The sequence below is a fragment of the Choloepus didactylus genome, chromosome 19, assembly GCF_015220235.1.
Source record: "Choloepus didactylus isolate mChoDid1 chromosome 19, mChoDid1.pri, whole genome shotgun sequence".
In the NCBI taxonomy this organism is placed as follows: domain Eukaryota; kingdom Metazoa; phylum Chordata; class Mammalia; order Pilosa; family Megalonychidae; genus Choloepus; species Choloepus didactylus.
Genome location: NC_051325.1, coordinates 53,764,329 through 53,777,778, shown reverse-complemented (window position 1 = coordinate 53,777,778; position 13,450 = coordinate 53,764,329). Strand labels below are relative to the sequence as shown.

Below are 13,450 nucleotides of genomic sequence, written 5' to 3'. Positions count from 1 at the left end.
TCAGGTATTTACTTCTAGTTATTCCAGTACATTAAAACCTAAAAAGTGTTATCGATATAGTGCATAAGAATGTCCACCAGAGTGACTTCTCAACTCCATTTGAAGCCTCTCAGCCACTGAAGCTTTATTTCGTTTCATTTTGCATCCCCCTTTTGGTGAAGATGTTCTCAATCCCACGATGCCGGGTCCAGATTCATCCCTGGGGGTCATCTCCTGCGTTGCCAGGGAGATTTACACCCCTGGGAGTCAGGTCCCACGTAGGGGGAGGGCAGTGAGTTCCCCTGCTGACTTGCCAGCCGGGCCTTTTTGCAAATGGGAGCCGAGCAGGTTTCCGCGAGTCAGGGGGATTTACGGGGACCTCCCTGCCCAGGGGTAACTCGCCATGTTTCTTTCACACCCTGTGTTCCCAGCCTTACCTGTGAGTGTTCCACTTAGATGTTCTTTTCCCGTCTCTCCTCCAGCCCGTTGGACGCCGAGAGCTTCCTGGGGTCCCCCAGCCCCACGGGCAGGTTTTCCGTGGGCAGCAGGAAGGGCTCCTTGTACAACTGGACACCCCCGAGCACCCCCAGCTTCAGGGAGAGATACTACCTGGTGAGTGAGCCTCCTCCCGGGGGGCAGACGCCCTGCAGTCTGCTGAGATTGAGGGGGCAACTTCGGAGGGCCAGCAAGTGGGGGGCTGGGCTGAGCAGTCTGGGCACGGCAAGGTGCAGCAAGCTTTGGGTTTGGCCTCCCTGTTCCAGGGCTTTCCAGGGTGCTTTCCTCTGTTTTCTTCCTCTGCTTCCACCCGTCCATTCTGGGGGCCTCTGGATAGGCGTTTGGTCCTGGGCTTGGCTGACTGTCCTGGATGCTTGGAACGGGGCTTTCCAAGTGGTTCTGCCACCAGCAGCCAAGGACTTGGCCTCCATTTTAAACTTTAAACTTGAATTTTTCCAGTAGGTAATCCCTTGACATAGTGCATGATAAGCACCTCCCTTTCTCCCGGCCCCCAGGGGCCCAGGACCCCGCCTTAGAGCTGTGTTCTTTCAGACACTCCAGGTGTCTCCAAGCTCATGCTTGTTCTCCCCCGTCTTCCATCCCACAGCAGCCTTTTTAACCTAACGAGTTCGTGGAAACTGTTCTCTAGCAAGTTCCAGAGGCTTCCTCGTTCTTTATTCACACCATGTAGTAGCCCACATTTGGCCATCTCATACTTTTTTTTTTAATTCATTTTTACTGATATATATTCACATACCATGCAGTCATACAAAACATACATTCAGTTCACAGGACCGTTATATAGTTGTGCGTTCATCATGAAAATTAATTTTTGAACATTTTCATTACAACACACACAAAAATAGTAAGAATAAAAATTAAAGTGAAAAAGAACAATTAAAGTAAAAAAGAACACTGGGTGCCTTTTTTTTTTTTGGTCCCCATTTTTCTACTCATCCATCCATACACTAGACAAAGGGGAGTGTGGTCCATATGGCTTTCCCAATCACATTGTCACCCCTCATGAGCTACACTTTTATACAATCTTCTTCAAGATTCTTGAGTTATAGGTTGTATTTGATAGCTTCAGGTATTTACTGCTAGCTACTCCAATTCATTAGAACCTAAAAAGGGTTGTCTATATTGTGTGTAAGAGTGCCCACCAGAGTGACCTCTCGGCTCCTTTTGGAATCTCTCTGCCACTGAAGCTTATTTCATTTCCTTTCACATCCCCCTTTTGGTCAAGAAGATGTTCTCCGTCCCACGATGCCAGGTCTGCATTCCTCCCCGGGAGTCATATTCCACGTTGCCAGGGAGATTCACTCCCCTGGGTGTCTGATCCCATGTGGGGGGGGGGGGGCAGTGATTTCACCTGCCAATTTGCCTTAGCTAGAGAGAGAGGGCCACATCTGAGCAACAAAGAGGCATTCGGCAGGAGGCTCTTAGGCACAAGTATAGGCAGGCCTAGCCTCTCCTTTGCAGCAACAGTCTTGCGAAGGGCAAGTCCCGTGGTAGAGGGCTCAGTCCATCAAACCACCAGTCCCCTATGTCTGTGAGCACATAAGTAATCTTCAAAGTGGGGAAGCCTAACACCCCTGAATTCTCACCAGCTTCTCAAGGGGGCTCTGCATATTTTTTCATTGTTTTTTAAATCATCTCATACTTTTATTTAACAAGACGTCAAGATGGTTCCCACTTTTTCACTATTGCCAGTGACAGGGGGGTGAATGGCCTTGTCCACATGTCCTCCTGCCTGTGCGCAAGCAGCTCCCAAAAGCACATGCCCCCGGCGAGGGCCTGGGGTCTCCGCTTGGATGTGCTTGGGCATCCGCACAGTGGGTAACCTGGTAGGTGGGGGTGGCACCAGGCACAGCCCCAGTAAGGAATCTCAAGCACACAGACAGAACAGGGACATTCTGTTCAGCCCAGGGGGAGGGCGACGCTGGGTGGGACAGATTCCCGTAGGTGGGGAGGGCAGCTTTGCATGAGCCCAGCAACTTGTGAACTTAGAGGAGGCTTTGCCTGGCATGGTGGGGCCCAGGATATTTCAGTTAAAAAGTCACCTTTAGTCAAGAGTGTGGACTCTGCCTCTCACCTGCTATGTGACCTTGGCCAAGTCACTCAACCTCTCTGGACCTCAGTTTCCTTATCAGAGAAATGAGGCTAACAGCACCGCCATTGTGGGGGTGTTGTGAGGGTTAAACGAGTTAGTAGATGGGAAGTGCTTACTAGGTGTGTACATCGACTGTTACAGCCGGTCGGGTTGATAAGGGGAAGGAGAAGGCTGAGTGGAGGGGTTCAGGGTCTGTGTGGCCCCACCTGGATGCCAGTGCTTGCACTGCATTCCCCTGGGGGGCCCAAGGCGGGTGCCTGAGCCTCTCCGGGGTAGTAACAGGTGTGCCCTGAAGGCCCTGAGACGGGCACGTGCACCAAATGCTGCTGATGAGCTAAGGTGGGTGCCAGGATGAACCGTACAACAGGCCCCTCATTCACTCATTAGTTTCCTTTGAAGCTGGGTACCAGGCTCTACTCTAGGCTGGGGGAGGACTGTGCCCCCCGGGAGCCTATGTCCTGTGGGGAAGACGAGAGCTGCACTGCCTGCCTGAGGGGTATAAGGGCCATGGAGAAAAACAGGGCAGGGAAGGGGAGGGCATCTGCTGGGGCAAGATGGGGGGCTGCCATTTAAAATAGGGTGTCTGGGGAAGGGTGCCCAGAAAAGGTGCCATTGTGTAAGGACCCGAAGGAGGCAATGGCACAAGCCACGGGGACAGGGAATGTTCTAGGCAGAGGGCACGGTTAGTGCCAAGGCCCTGAGGTGGGACTGGGGACGGCCTGGAGGGTCAGAGGACAGGAAGGATGCAGACGAAGCTGGAAGGGAGTGACGGGGTGAACTTGGTGACCCTCGGTCATTCTGAGAACGTGGGTGTGCAGAGCGGGGACCTTGCTGCGGTCCTTGGGGTGGCCAGTGAGGCTGGCTCTGTGTCCCTCCCCAGTCTGTCCTGCAGCAGCCACCACAGCAAGCCTTGCTGCTGGGTGGGCCAAGGGCCACCTCCCTCCTCCCCTACCTGTCCGACAGCAACCTGCGGGGCCCCGGCCTGCGGAGCCAGAGTCAGGAGCTGCCTGAGATGGACTCCGTCAGCTCCGAGGACCCCCGAGACACCGAGACCAGCAGGTCAGCCTCCACCTCGGACGTGGGCTTCCTGTCCTTGGCCATCGGCCCCAACGCCTCCATCGAAGAGGAGGCCTGTGAAGACCCCCCATCCCTGGGCCTCCTGCCACTGGTGGAGCGGTCTGGCTGGAGGGACTTGGAAAGAGAGAGCCCCAGCCTGCCCCGGCACTCCCCATTGCAGAATGGCACAATCCTGGGCAGCCGGGAAGGCCACGATGGAGGGGAAACAGAGGATGGAGCAGATAGGCCTGGCATGGCCGTCGAGCAGCTCCTGCAGGAGGTCCTGGAGTTACTGAGGTCCATGGGCCCTGCTCAGTCTGGGCTCCGGGAGCTGGAATATCAGGTCCTGGGCTTCAGGGACCGACTGCAGGTATGCCCACCTCCCCCAGCCCCCTCCCCGTGCAGCCGCCCTGCTTTGCCGATGGCACCACGACGGGGAGCGGGATCCGGAGCCAGCCTGGCCTCCCCGCCTCTATGACCTGAGCGAGCAGCGTCTCCTCTCTAGGCCTCAGTTTCTGTCCGGCTGGGAGCATAACAGCCCTCACTGGAGTGGGAGGAGGACCGCGGCACGTGGTGAATGCCCAGTAGTGAATGTCACTTCACGAGGAGGTGGGACGTGGGGGGCTGTCTCAGCTGTCAGATCCCAAACTCAGGGTGTCCTCGGGGTGGAGCTGGCCTCCAGGAGGCCCCCCGCAGCAGCCCCGCAGCCTCCTCACTTTCCTGGGCGCCATTCCCGGCCTGCAGGAGGCCTGGGCCCAGGGCACCCTGAGGTTTCTGTTATTTTCTTTGGTTTATGTAAATATAAATGTACATAAAATAAAATGTGTAACCCCAGCACTTACTTTATACATCAGTTAATTTTTGAAACCCTTCTATTTTGTGGGTTCAAAGAAACAAAACAATGCTTTTTAAAAGTTAATTTTGTTTTATTCCCGACACCCCTACATTAAATATTGGCATAGGTGACAGAAAACTAAATTTCTCATTTTATATCCAGCAAATAAAAAAAAAAAGTTCACTGTTTACCACTGCTCTTTCAAAAGGACTTGCCTGAAAAATTTCAAGAAACAATTTTAAGAAATAATGTCAGCTTTTTGTATGTGTAAGCAGTTTTTCTGTAGAACAATTTGAGTCCTCCAGAAAAGAACTTCTGTCATACATGTAGAAAAAAACACACCGATTTAACAGAAAAATCATGAAATAACTTTGCAATATTGGGTAGGTGATTTTAAACAGATTTTTGCAAACCAAGTTAGGACAATAAACATGATTATAGGCCATGTTTAGTTTGACTTTTTCAAGAGAAATTACACACTATATGTGTATATATATATATATATATATATATATATATGCATGAGTGCACACACACATATATGCACAATTTTTTAAAATCAGGAGATGACATCTCTGCAACCAGGCTTACTGTTCTATGGTTGCTCGCGGCTCTCTCTTTGGGGCTCACCTTTGAGGACCCCTGCTCTGCTCGGGCCGTGCCTCTGGTCCTTTGTGTGAGATGAAGCCTGGTGGGGCAGGAACCACCCTGGAGGTCAGCCACGGATCAGGGTTGGGAACACAGAAATCCCCAGCAGGGGACTGCCAAGTGGGAGGGTCCGATGACTTGGGCATCCCCACATCCCACTCCCACCCTCCCGTGCTCCGGCTCCTGGAGGGGTCACCTCCATCTCCCCAGCTGGCTGCTAACGGCACTGGGAGAAGAGAAACCTTGAGTCGAGAGGCTCACCTGGCAGCCTCTGAGCCTCCTGAAGAGGTGTTTGGCCTCACCCACACCATATTTTAAAAAAAATCAGCATTAGTTGTCCAAACTGGGCAATTTCCCACAAAAATCCAGGTTTCAGCTTTTCTTAGAAAAAGAAACCATCTGGGAGCACTGGTCCCGCGTCCCCGATGGCAGCCTTGGGACCCTTTGCTGCTGTCCCCACCCAGGCCTCTCACTCGCTGTGCCGCCTGCCTGTCCCCGCGGCGGCCTCTCGGGCTTCCCTCCTTTGCGCTTTGGCTGCACGCATCATTGCAGGTGTTCGGGAGGGATGGCGAGAGCCAGGCTGCCATGCCCATCGCTGTCCTACTGGACGCAGGCCGAGGGCAGGGCGTGGGTTAGGGCCTGGACCAGGCGAGCCGTGCTCAGCCCGCCCTGGGGGCTCGCCGCTGTGCCCACAGCCCCGGGGAGCCTGCCGGGAGCACGCCTCTGCCGAGAGCCTGATGGAGTGCATCCTGGAGAGTTTCTCCTTCCTCAACGCCGACTTCGCCCCGGATGAGCGGTCCCTATTTGGGGGCTCCTCGGATCCCCGGTGAGTGCCCCCCGACCCTGGCGGTAACTGGGGACCCATGTCCCCTCTGGTTACCTTGGCTCCGTGCTTTTCCTCCTGTTTTATGTCTCCCACCACCCATGGCCGGCTTCCTTCCAGGTCCTTGCCTGTCCCCACTGCCTGCCAGGGCGGGTCCTTGGGGGCCACAGAAGGAACGGGGGGGAAGCCCCCCTCCCCGACCCTCAGCTTTCTGCCCCAAGGAGCAGGCTGTTCGTTACTCTTTAAAAATAGTGAAGTGCCCACTAGAGCCTCTTTGGCCTCCGTTTAACCCATGTGCAGCAGTGGCGGAAGCACCCGTCCTTCTGTGCAACCTTCCGACCCACACCACTGCCACCGAGACCTCCTTTCCTGTAACCAGCACCGCCTGCCCCGTCTCAAGGGCTTCTCCTGTACCCCAAACACAGCAGCACAGAAGAGCATACACCATCTAGACGCCTCCTTCTCCTCCTCTCCTCCCACCATCCCATGGGGGGTGGTGGTATTTCCCCCCAATGTTAAGTTGTCCCTTCTGCCCTTCCTGAAGCTGCCGGGGGAGCTGGCTGGGCCTCCGGTGTGGTGGACCCCTCACCAGCAGCGTTTCACTCACCCCTCACCACCCTGAGCTGTTCCTGTCCCCTCTCGCAAACAAAGAAACTGAGGCTTGGGGAGAAAGGCTCGTCCAGAGCTGCAGAGCTGGGAACTCATTTGAGCCTCAGGCTTCTGACTCCAAATTGGACACCCTGGAAGGGAGTTGCCTGACCTCCCCCAGCCTCCCCAGCCCCTGGGGCCTACACCAGCCCAGCACCCATTTAGTTATCACCACCATTTGCTCCTTTTCTTAGTTTTCTCCTGCTTTAACTCCATCTTCCTGGGGCCTGGGGTTCCCTTCCCCTATCTGGAGCTCTCTAGGGAGGGGAGGTTTCCTCTACCCTGGAGGCAGCTGTCTGCAAGTTGTAATGGTCACCCAGTTCTTCTCAATCCAACTTAGGGAGGTCAGGACCCCACCCCTGCTGCCGTCGTTGAGAGCATCATCCGGGGAGCTCACAGCTGGTGCACCGGAGCTGGACGTGCTGCTCAGGGTCCACCTCCAAGTCTGCAAAGCTCTGCTGCAGGTGCCTGAGGGTCTGGGCTGGGGGATTTGCTGGGGCAAAATACCCGTTTGCAAAGACATCCCTTTGCAGAGGTGGCAGGGAGCATGGGGAGAGGCGAGACGCCTGCACCCTGAGAGCTGATGGAATTGAGGAGATTGCTCTGCGGAAGGTTCAGGCAGGGCCTGGGTGAACAGCCACATCCCTCCAGTGCAGCCCGAGAGAGCTCTCTGGACCAAAGGCTGAGGCTTCCAGTTTTAGGTGCCAGAATCCCAATCCTGGCACAGCCAAAAGGAAAATTTATTGATTCATGTAATTGAAAGGCACAGATGTGGGCTTCAGGCCCAGCCGGATCCAGGGTTTCAAATGTCATCACGACTGGCTTCTCCCTCTCTCAGCTCTGCTTTCCTCTGGGTGGGCTGGCTTCACTTTCAGGCAGGCTGGTCCCTGCTGGTGACAAAGGTGCCCCCCGGTAGTTCCAGCTTGCATACTGCCAGCTCTCCTTGGTGAAAAGATTGGCTCTTTTTTGCAATGGTTTAGCCAGACTCCTGGGAGTCAATCTGATCCACTGTGGCCTGGGGTGGATGGAGTGGGATGACTGGTCAGGCATTTGTGTTGGGGTCAGCCTCCGGCCATAGAAACTGAGAGTGGGAGCAGGGATCCCCAGGTGAAGGTTGGGGAGCTCCACTGGGATGGAGTGGTGAGCATGGGCAGGCGGGACCCACAGTCACCATGGCTGACCTCAGAGGGTGCGTTCCCTGCTAACCTGCAGCATCATGGGCTGCTTCCCAGAAACTGGCCTCCCCCAATTTGTCAAGGATGGTCCAGGAGAGCCTCCTGGAAGAAACAGCACGACAAAAGCAGGTTCTGGAGATGCTTTCTGTCCTTGACTTTGAGAAGGTCAGCAAGGCGACGTCCATTGAGGAGAGTAAGTAGCTGCCCACCGCCCACAGTGCTCGTGTGAATAGCATGGAGAGATGGGGATCAAAGCCCGGGGCAGCCTTGTCTCACTTCCCTACTTCAGAGTGAATCGGAGCCCAGAGGGAGTGAGCGGGCAGGGGCTGGGCTGGGGTCAGAGGCTCACCCCACTGGGGCGGGGGAAGGGGAGTGGGAGCCGGGACAGCCTGGGAGTTAGCACCCCCCACTCTGCGGTTAGCCGTGTGACCCTGGGCCAACGATTCGCCTCTCTGAGCCTCAGCTTCCCCATCTGTGTAATGGGGGGCCGCTGGATAAGTTCAACGTAGTGATCCCCAGGATGCAATCAAATAAATGGCAGTTCTGACCCCAGTTCTGCTTCTGCCTCTCATGGGACCTGGGGCAAGTGACCTCTCTCCCCGGAAGCCCCAGTTCCTTGTCTGTGAGAGGCTAGCGACAGGAGTGGCCCCAGGGACGCTGAGCGTTTGGGGGCAGTGACTGGTGTCACGCTGGAATGCGGAAAAAGGACCCTGCGTTTAGCTGTGCTGCCCCTCACCTCCCTGACCTCCCAGCTCCTGGCGGAGGGGGCTCTGGCACCCTGTTGCTTGCCCTTCCCCACCCACCGCTCGGGTTTCTGACCCTGGGCCTTCAGTCCTTCCGCAGGCATCGTGGAGGAAGGGCTGCCTCAAGCTGTGGAACGGGTGCGCCGCGCCCGGCGGGGTCCTGTCCTGCCCTGCGGCGGCGCTGCTGAGCCAGCTCAAGAAAACCTTCCTGCACAGAGTCAGAGGGAAACACCCAGGACAACTGGAAGCCGGTAGCTTACCCGCCCCCCAGCAACACTGCGCCGAGCCCCGGGGCCGCAGCATCGTCCCACCGGCCTGGTTTTAGCCCCGTGTTCATGGCGCCGAATGGAAGGACGTTTCTCACCTTCCTTCCTGGGGAAGGGGAAGGGGCCTCGGCAGATGAACCTTGGGGGTGGGGGGTGGGGGGTGGGAATCGGCCTGTGAAACCCTGAAGCTGGGGGCAGGCGTTAGAGGGGCTGTTCCACGGCTTCCACCAGAACCTCAGGGTCAAGGAAGACCCTTTGTGGGCGGTGGCGGGGTGAGGCCGCCTCCGGGGCTTCTGAAATGGAGCCGCTCCTCCCCGGAACGCAGGGCCGCCCGTTTCTGCTGAGGCAGACTCAAGGGCAGAGAGCCATGGCAGTGGCTCTCAGACTTCAGCAGCCCTCACCCACCCTGGGCTGCTTGTGGACATGCATATTCCCAGGCCCCACCTCCAGGGATTCAGATCCAGGCACCAAGGGGAATTTAGATGTGCTCTAAGACTCTGATTCCAGGGCCCATGGATTCCAGGGGGATCACACTGCAGCCTGGGCTCATCCCCCATGGGCACGGGTTGGGGAGGCACAGTGAGGGACCCTGGCCACGTGCCACCAGAAACCAGCCTTTCACCCGAGGATCAGGCCCTCACTCCCCAAACGCCCCGTGTCCCCCCAGTGTGCCGCAGGCTGCTGGAGCAGGTGGCCAGCTGTGGTGGGCTCCTCCCCGGGGCCGGGCTCCCGGAACAGACTGTCACCTGGTTCCAGTTTCACGGCTACCTGCAGAGGCAGAGGGTCTCTGACCTGGAGAAGCACTTCGCCCAGCTCACCAAGGAAGGTCTGGATGGGGTGGGTGGCAGGTGGGCCCCAAGCAACACAGGAATAGCAAGGGGACGCCGGCAGAGCTCTCCCGGCTCACAGAAGCCCGAGGGCTTCTCAGGTTATAATTCAGAACCACTTCGTCTTTCCCTCCAGCTGTTCTTTGGAGGACCCAAATTCAATTAATTAGATTCCACATCCAGCTCATGTAGCGGAATTAGCTCCAAGGGAAGGGGCATGGAGAAGAGGTCGGAGCAGAATACAAGGGTTATGCTTGGCTGGCCCCAGTCCCTGGAAGCAGGGGCTGTGGTTTTACTAATTTTAAGGGTGCATGTGATCCCCTGCTAGAAAGTCTCCCCAGAGTTGCAAGAAGACACCTTTGAAACCAATCCAGACTAGGCCTTGGTGATCACATGGGCTCATCCTGGAATTGGCGGCAGCCAAAACCACCTGTCTAGCCCCCGGCTCCCACCTGAGGGGACCCTGGGCCCATTCCCCCCTCTCTCCTAGTGACGCTCATTGAGGAGCTGCAGTGTGCGGGGCAGGTCAAGACAGTCAAGAAGCTGCAGGGGAAGCGGCTGGGCCAGCTCCAGCCCCTGCCCCAGACGTTACGGGTCTGGGCCCTGCTCCAGCTGGACGGGACCCCGCGGGTGTGCAGAGCAGCCAGCTCTCGCCTGGCCAGGGCAGCCAAGAACAAAAGCTTTCGGGAAAAGGTATGTAGGCGGGCGGCAGCCCCCGGCTGTGGGTGTGCGAGTGGAGGGAGGTGGGCTTTCTCCCAGGGAAAGAGCAAAACAGCTGAGATGTCACTTGCTCACTGAATGTTTCTCAGTGTCTCACTTACTTTCAGTTAATATTGTGATTGCCTGGTAATGGTTCGGGTGTGTTCGGTCGGACCCCTCTGCCGTGTAGACCCTTAGACCTGGGTCTAGCATGCACTTAGGCAGCAGACCTCGAGGCACGTGGGAAGGGCCGTGCTGGGGCCACACTGTTTCTTCTGGTCTCAGCGGGACTGGACAGGACACCGCCAGTTAGGTTTCTAATAGTCCCTCAGGAGCACATACACTTTGTGGTTATTATTGCTTAACTCTTTATTTGGAGAAGTTCAAACACACATAAAAGGAGAACAATATATGTTGTTCCTATGTTAAAGCAAGTCCCAGACAACCCATTTCATTTGTAATTATTTTAAGTATGTGTGCCTGCAGGTGAAGGATTCTTTTTGTAGTCACAATACCATTATCTCCTCATAATACTTTAACATCATATATATGTGTACGTAAACCCAATGTTCACATTTCCAAGTGTCTCAGGTATCGGAAATGTGTTGTTTTTTTTAAACCAGGATCTAAGTAAGGTCCCCACGCTGTGATTGACTGGTGTGTCTTAAATTTCTTTTAATCTGAAGGTTCCCTCTCCATCTTTTTTCCTTGCAATTTATTTGGTGAAGAAATTGGGTCATCTGTCCTGTAGGAGTTTAACATGTTTCTCTGTCTTCTCTATTTCCTACAGTAGTAGTTGAAGTTAAAGGCTTTATTGGATTCAGGTTTGTTTGTTTTTTTTCCCTGGTATAGGTGGTGTGCCTGTCCTCTTAATTCTGTAAAAATGCCTTCCTGCTGACGGCCCTTGGGTTGGGGTGTTGGGGGAAAGCAGGGCCATGTGATGACCCTGTGTTTTGGGACTAGAAACGGTGAGCAGCATGCTGGTCCCCTACTCCTGTGTCCGAGTGGAGGATTCTGAATTGCTACTCTCCAGACTTCCTCTGTTCCAAAAGGAGAGGACAAGTCTTTTTAAAAAGAGCCACCTGCTGACAGGGCAGCACACCATTCCCTTACTGTGCAGTGCTCTGGCTGGAGGATGTGACAATACCGTCATCACCCCGTAAGGGTCCTGCCAGCTGGACGTGGCCCTCTGAACCAGCCTGCCCTGGCCCTGTGTCCTCACCCCTGCAGTTCAAGGTGTGGCCACGCAACAGAGTGGAAGCAGTGTCTTCCGATTCTCCCTTTACAGATGCCTGGATTCGATTCACCTGTAGGCCAGGCACAGCCCCTTCCGCTCTCCAGTGAACCCTTACAATTTTGTGAAGCAAATTCCAGCTTCATGTCCCAGCTGAGCCCAGTAAGGCTGAAGGAGGGGAAGCAACTTGGGGGAGGGATCTGAGCTGAGCCTGGAGGGCCAGTTTTTGTGTTGTTCCAAACTGAAATATTTATTAAACAAAAAAGATCCTCCCTCATTTTATCATCATAAAAATGAAATCAGGCTTTTTGCCCAAACCAGTTGACCAGACTTGACCCAAAAAAGCAGCCCAGGAATCAGTTTTAGGGATATACTGACCACTGTAGCACACCAATGTACACCTGGTTCACAGGTTAATAGCTCAGTTCCTGATTTTTTGTTTGAAAAAGGTAAGCAGAGCTTTACTTACTGTCAGCGTTTGGAGCGGTGATTAGGCCTGGGAACCATGGGCTTGGCTCCCACCCGCCCCACCGCTCCCACCCGCCCCACCGCTCACAGCAGCCTTGTTTTCTAGGCTCTCCTGTTCTACACCAGCGTCCTGATGGAGAATGATGCAAAACTCCAGCAAGCCGCGTGTGTGGCACTAAAACATCTCAAGGCAAGTGTAACACTTCCTCACTGGTGAAGGCAGAGGAACATGCTTGTGGTTACGGTAAAAGTTGATTTTAAAAATGATTCCACTGGGACCACAAAGGGGAAAAAGAAAACCACAACCAGAAAAAAGGCACCTCAAGACTGGTGTGTGAGGGGCAGCCATCAGCCCCACCAACAGAGACCAGCAGGAGCCGTTCCTCTGGCCAGGATTTTGTGGGCCCCCCCCACGGGCTCAGGGATAGAGCAGGGAACAAGCAGGGCCCCCATGGACTTACCTCTGAGCTCTTGGATTATGTGCTTTAAAATTCTCAATAATTTTTAATAAGGTCATTGTAAAAAAAACCAAAACTGTGAAAATACAGAAATGTGAAAGAAAGCTAGCCAGTTTTCTAGCATTTAGCAGAAACTACTGTTGACATTTTGTCTTTGTAGGTATGTGAACATTTAAATTGTTGATCATATTCTACATAGTTTAAAAACAGTGAGCCAAGTAAGAATTGTTTTGTGTTAACTGGTAACACTTCAGAATTTTATATGAACGGTCCATCAAGTGTATACCATAGTTTAACCTGCCCTCCCCATCTTGTAGAAAATTAGGGTTTTTCATATTTTTTGGTTATTACAGTGTCATTATCAACTATGCACATCTTTGTGATAAACCGTTTCTATTAATATACATTTCTGAATTATTTCCTTCGTTAGGCTAACTTAGGTGTTCCTCTAGGGCCAGAGAATATGAACACTGTTGAGACTCTTGGGACAATTCCTATAAGCAGATGTGACGGGAATGCCCACTCTACCACAACCTCACCTGCATTTGCACTTCTCATTTTTTAAAATCTTTGCCCATTTGCTAGACGAAAAACATTAGTTCAGTACTAATAACTAATGGGGAGAGATTATATTAGCTCACCCCATTCGTTCTAGAATGAAACAACAGGAAAGTCTGCGAGGCCAGTGGGAGGGAAAGGGTGCCGAGTGGGAGTGGACGTGCACACTGGCCGGTGACCGAGCAGGAGAGGGCCAGGGGGCCAGCTGTGCCCAAGTGCTCCTGGGAGGGCAGGGAGCAGGTGGGCAGGTCCAGCAGGAAACAGGTCTGCCCATTTTCCCGAAGGGCCTCTCAGAGGCCTCCATGAAGACAAGCTCTGCAAACGGCCAGGCTGCTGGCAGATGCCAGGACTGAAAAGCGAAGACGCTCCTCGTGGCTCCTGCTGAGGCTGCGGCCACCTAAGAAAGCTGGAAGCCTCAAGGAGAG

At 54.2% G+C, this 13,450-nt stretch overlaps 1 protein-coding gene across 11 annotated transcripts in view; it reads left to right on the top strand.

Annotated features, from left to right (window-relative positions):
- Positions 1 to 13,450, top strand: part of RIPOR3 (RIPOR family member 3) — an 82,040-nt gene that overhangs the window by 66,729 nt on the left and 1,861 nt on the right. For 9 of the 11 annotated variants that reach the window (XM_037811514.1, XM_037811513.1, XM_037811510.1 and 6 more), the window contains 9 exons: positions 462 to 591; positions 3,468 to 4,013; positions 5,822 to 5,952; positions 6,938 to 7,061; positions 7,830 to 7,965; positions 8,605 to 8,766; positions 9,449 to 9,607; positions 10,099 to 10,301; positions 12,116 to 12,199. In XM_037811514.1, coding sequence (XP_037667442.1) covers positions 462 to 591; positions 3,468 to 4,013; positions 5,822 to 5,952; positions 6,938 to 7,061; positions 7,830 to 7,965; positions 8,605 to 8,766; positions 9,449 to 9,607; positions 10,099 to 10,301; positions 12,116 to 12,199 — 1,675 coding nt within the window. Of the gene's footprint in view, positions 1 to 461; positions 592 to 3,467; positions 4,014 to 5,821; positions 5,953 to 6,937; positions 7,062 to 7,829; positions 7,966 to 8,604; positions 8,767 to 9,448; positions 10,302 to 12,115; positions 12,200 to 13,450 lie in introns of those variants that run through there. The other 2 variants (XM_037811520.1, XM_037811518.1) reach the window with 2 other exon arrangements.